We start from the raw sequence: 2,826 nt of genomic DNA, 5'->3' as shown, positions 1-2,826 counted from the left end.
TCGGTCAACCGTGGCTGACCGGCGGTCTCCGGTGGTGGCGGGTCAAAATTGAAATTAGGCTTAAAATTGGTTAATTGATGAAATTGGGCTAAATTGGGATGTAAAGCATGAAATTGGAGTTGAATTAGGTTTCAATGAATTGAGTTTCAATGAATTGAGGGTAATTTTGGTATATATACAAGGATTTTCCTTATTTGCAACTAAGTTTGAATGAGTTGGATTTATTTAAAAGATAAAAAAGTTGGATGTCTCTCTTTTAATTGAGTGCCTTTGTCATGTACCTATTTGTCATTTGTCCTATTATAAATTGGCAAGAATTCTCAGAAAAGATTGAGTAGATCAAAATACTAACAATATGGAAGTCACTCTCTTGTACGCTTCTCTAGTTGCTATGTTTTTCATCTTACTAATCTTCAAAAGGAAAAAGTATCACAACCTGCCACCAAGCCCAGCCGGAGCACTCCCCATCCTCGGCCACCTCCACCTCCTAAAACCACCGTTCCACCGAGCCTTCCACCGCTTCTCTCAAAAACACGGCCCCATTTTCTCGCTCCGATTAGGCGTCCGCCCCGCGGTGGTGGTGTCATCACCTAATCTAGTTGAAGAATGCTTCACCTCGTCCAACGACATCGTTTTCTCAAATCGGCCGCCAGCTCATGTAAATGAATACATAGGCTACAACCACACCACTATGGCCGGCGTTCCCTACGGCCACCAGTGGCGCAATCTCCGCCGGTTAGGCGCTCAGGAGGTTCTCTCCTCCTCCCGTCTCAATTCTTTCTCTCAGATCAGACAAGAAGAAGTGAGACGAATGCTGCAAAGCATGATCGGAGATATCGATCGTGCAAAAGTAGTGCAACTGAGGCCCAAACTGTTCGAACTTATATTCAATATAATAATGAGGATGCTCGTGGGGAAGATATATTCTACTAGTGAAAATAAAGGGGATGAAAAATTAGGTATCCAGTTCCAAGAGATTGTAAAGGAGGTTTTTAAGGAAGCTCTATCGTCGAATCCAGAGGATTTTTTGCCATTTTTGAATTGGGTTGATTACAAAGGTTTGAAGAAGAAACTTGATGCACTAGGTAAAAAATTGGACGATTTTTACCAGGGTTTATTGGAGGAGCACCGCCATCACAAAACGAATAATACCATTGTTGGACATTTGTTGTCCCTGCAAGAATCGGATCCAGATTTCTACACAGACCAAACCATCAAAGGGTTTATGACAGTAAGAAATTTATGTCCCTTTTTTGGTTCATATGGTTTGAAGAATATTTAATGGTCAGCTAAATACAGCGAATGATCTTAACCATTGATCTACACATAATAACACATTGGTCAGCTTAGTAAATAGTTATTTGTATAGATCTATGGTGCAAGATCACCCAGTGCGTTTCAGGGAGTCTACCATCTCATAGAACTACACCAAATTGAGAAGAAAAAAAATCTTCTTTTTGTATAATTATTTTACCTACTTAGATAGGCTTCCTCTAACATTTTTCCCCTACGGGCCTCAATAGAATCTTTTAACTTCATTCCTTTTAATTTATAATATTAACCCTTTAGCTAGTAGGGTACTACTGTAAGAACTTTTATTATTAGAGCCTAATTATCATATTTTGGATAGTTTAAATATTTAGCTAATTTATAAATGTTGCATAGCTGATTTTTTTCTCTCTCTTTTTCCTATCACGTTTACTTAGCATCCTCTACTCAAACATTGTAGTAATATTTAAAATAAAAATGTCTTGTGTATGTATATCTCTAGTTTCGATATGTTAGACTTTGTTTTCGTAAAATAGCCATGTTATACAACTTTAATCAACGAACCATAATACGCCGAGGCCAAATTTTGAAACCTTTTGATTATTTGTAGAGAAAAATGAATTTTAAAAATTCGCTTGTTGCGGAAAAAGTTTCTATAATATCTATATAAAATTCTAGGAATTTAAAAAATATTGGGGGCAGTCGCCCGACCCTATGCTATTGCTGGCTTCCTGATGGACATTATTAATGTTTACAGAACATGATAATTGCGGGCACCGATACATCCGTTGTAACTATAGAATGGGCAATGTCCCTTTTGCTCAACCATCCAGAAGTACTCAACAAGGCCAAACTAGAGATGGATTCACATGTAGGGAACCAACGTTTGGTGGTGGAACAAGATCTACCTAACCTTAACTACCTTGGTAACATTATTCTCGAGACATTTCGCATGTTCCCTGCGGCACCCTTGTTGGTGCCTCGTGAGTCATCAGCTGACTGTAAGATCGGTGGATACGATGTGCAACGTGGAACTATCTTAATTGTCAATGCATGGGCCATTCATAGGGACCCACGTGTTTGGAAGGAGCCCACGAGCTTCAATCCGGATAGATTCCAAGGAAAAGATAATAATCATGTTGAAACGCAAAAATTAATGCCCTTTGGAATGGGGAGGAGGGCGTGCCCTGGGGCTGGCTTGGAGCACCGAATGGTGGGATTGGGTTTAGGGTCATTGATTCAGTGCTTTGAATGGGAAAGATCGAGTGTCGAGAAAATTGATTTGAATGAAGGAGTTGGTCTCACCATGCCAAAATTGAAGCCACTAGAGGCTCTGTGTAGACCGAGAGAAATTATGCTCAGGCTTCTTCAGGACGATGCCCCTTAAAAATATTCTCTCGCCATATTTAAAAAATGTATCAAAATAAGATTCACATTCAAAGTTTGTGAAGCTACTAACTAGTGAGTGCTCAAATGTTTTTTTACTTGTATAATAAGTATGGGCAACCGCAAGAACGAAATTACGTATACATATATATAATCGATGCTTTGTATTTA

The 2,826-nt window shown here is 39.1% G+C and overlaps 1 protein-coding gene across 1 annotated transcript; it reads left to right on the top strand.

The window, feature by feature from the left end:
- Nucleotides 1-298: 298 nt before the first annotated feature.
- Nucleotides 299-2,826, top strand: LOC105951153 (cytochrome P450 81Q32). Its single transcript, XM_012974541.2, has 2 exons — nucleotides 299-1,231; nucleotides 2,027-2,826. The coding sequence occupies exons 1-2, from the start codon at nucleotides 356-358 to the stop codon at nucleotides 2,654-2,656; spliced, it is 1,506 nt and encodes a 501-aa protein (XP_012829995.2). The 5' UTR covers nucleotides 299-355; the 3' UTR covers nucleotides 2,657-2,826.

Source organism: Erythranthe guttata, chromosome 6 (genome assembly GCF_056151865.1).
Source record: "Erythranthe guttata isolate IM_541 chromosome 6, IM_541, whole genome shotgun sequence".
NCBI lineage: Eukaryota > Viridiplantae > Streptophyta > Magnoliopsida > Lamiales > Phrymaceae > Erythranthe > Erythranthe guttata.
Note: the sequence above shows the minus strand (reverse complement) of the source record. Positions and strands in the feature narration are given on the sequence as shown.

What these genes read in the sequence shown, in the direction of transcription:
- LOC105951153 (XM_012974541.2), top strand. Translation starts at nt 356, where the DNA reads ATGGAAGTCACTCTCTTGTACGCTTCTCTAGTTGCTATGTTTTTCATC. An exon ending in CCATCAAAGGGTTTATGACA is followed by an intron (nt 1,232 to 2,026) that starts GTAAGAAATTTA and finishes TAATGTTTACAG; the next exon opens with AACATGATAATTGCGGGCAC.